The sequence below is a fragment of the Branchiostoma floridae genome, chromosome 6 (assembly GCF_000003815.2).
Source record: "Branchiostoma floridae strain S238N-H82 chromosome 6, Bfl_VNyyK, whole genome shotgun sequence".
Classification (NCBI taxonomy): domain Eukaryota; kingdom Metazoa; phylum Chordata; class Leptocardii; order Amphioxiformes; family Branchiostomatidae; genus Branchiostoma; species Branchiostoma floridae.
The window spans coordinates 1,647,113-1,647,845 of NC_049984.1; the positions used below are offsets into that span (position 1 = coordinate 1,647,113).

Here is a 733-nt window from a genome sequence, read left to right on the forward strand (position 1 = left end):
TAGCAGGGTATATTTCTTAACAGGTAGGGGTTGCTAGTCCTTCCCATTTAACATGCTCGAGGCACCTCCTCGAACATGGTGCCCCCATTCAAGTACCTTCCAAAAGACGGGTGCAGCCCCAACCAAGATGCTCTACCCTGGATTGAACAAAGCTCAGGCACAGAGCCAACACGAAAAGAAGCAGCATTTAGAAAATGTGATCATCAAAAAACTTACATCATAAGAAACGGACCAAGGGGCCCGTCGTATGGATCAGAATAAAGACTTAAAGTGGTGCCGGTTCAGCCTGATTAGATCACGCCCTCTGGCGAACCTCAGGTGAAGTACTGTATGCATACACGAGGATTTTTACCCGCTCACTCCACTGAGCACCAAGAAGTCCTGCAACTCGGTCTACACAAGAATATATTAGTATTCTTAATTGCACAACAGCAAGACCTGCTGTGTGGAGTCATGTAGCATAACTGGGGGGTATTTGGCCCAGAGGTCCTGGGTTCATATCTTACCATGCTACCCATCATGTCCTCTTTGGAAGGGCACTTTCCTCGCTCCACCCAGGTTTAAAAATGGGTACTATTCAGCTGTTGTAGCGATGGGGACTGACCAGGTCTGATAACAGCATGCCACCGGCTACAGATGTTTCACAAGTAGATCTCGTACAGAGGTTAACGTCGACGACAATATTTGATGTACGTACAACTAGAAAACCGGACTGTCGCCGTGAAACACCATC

General features: G+C 47.5%; 1 protein-coding gene across 1 annotated transcript in view; it reads right to left on the reverse strand.

Moving 5' to 3' along the window:
* Positions 1-295: 295 nt before the first annotated feature.
* LOC118417416 (cyclic AMP-inducible protein BP74-like) overlaps positions 296-733 on the reverse strand; it is an 8,797-nt gene continuing 8,359 nt past the window's right edge. Inside the window, exon 4 of the mRNA XM_035822975.1 lies at positions 296-393. Within this exon, the coding sequence (XP_035678868.1) occupies positions 296-393 (98 nt within the window). The remainder of the gene's footprint in view (positions 394-733) is intronic.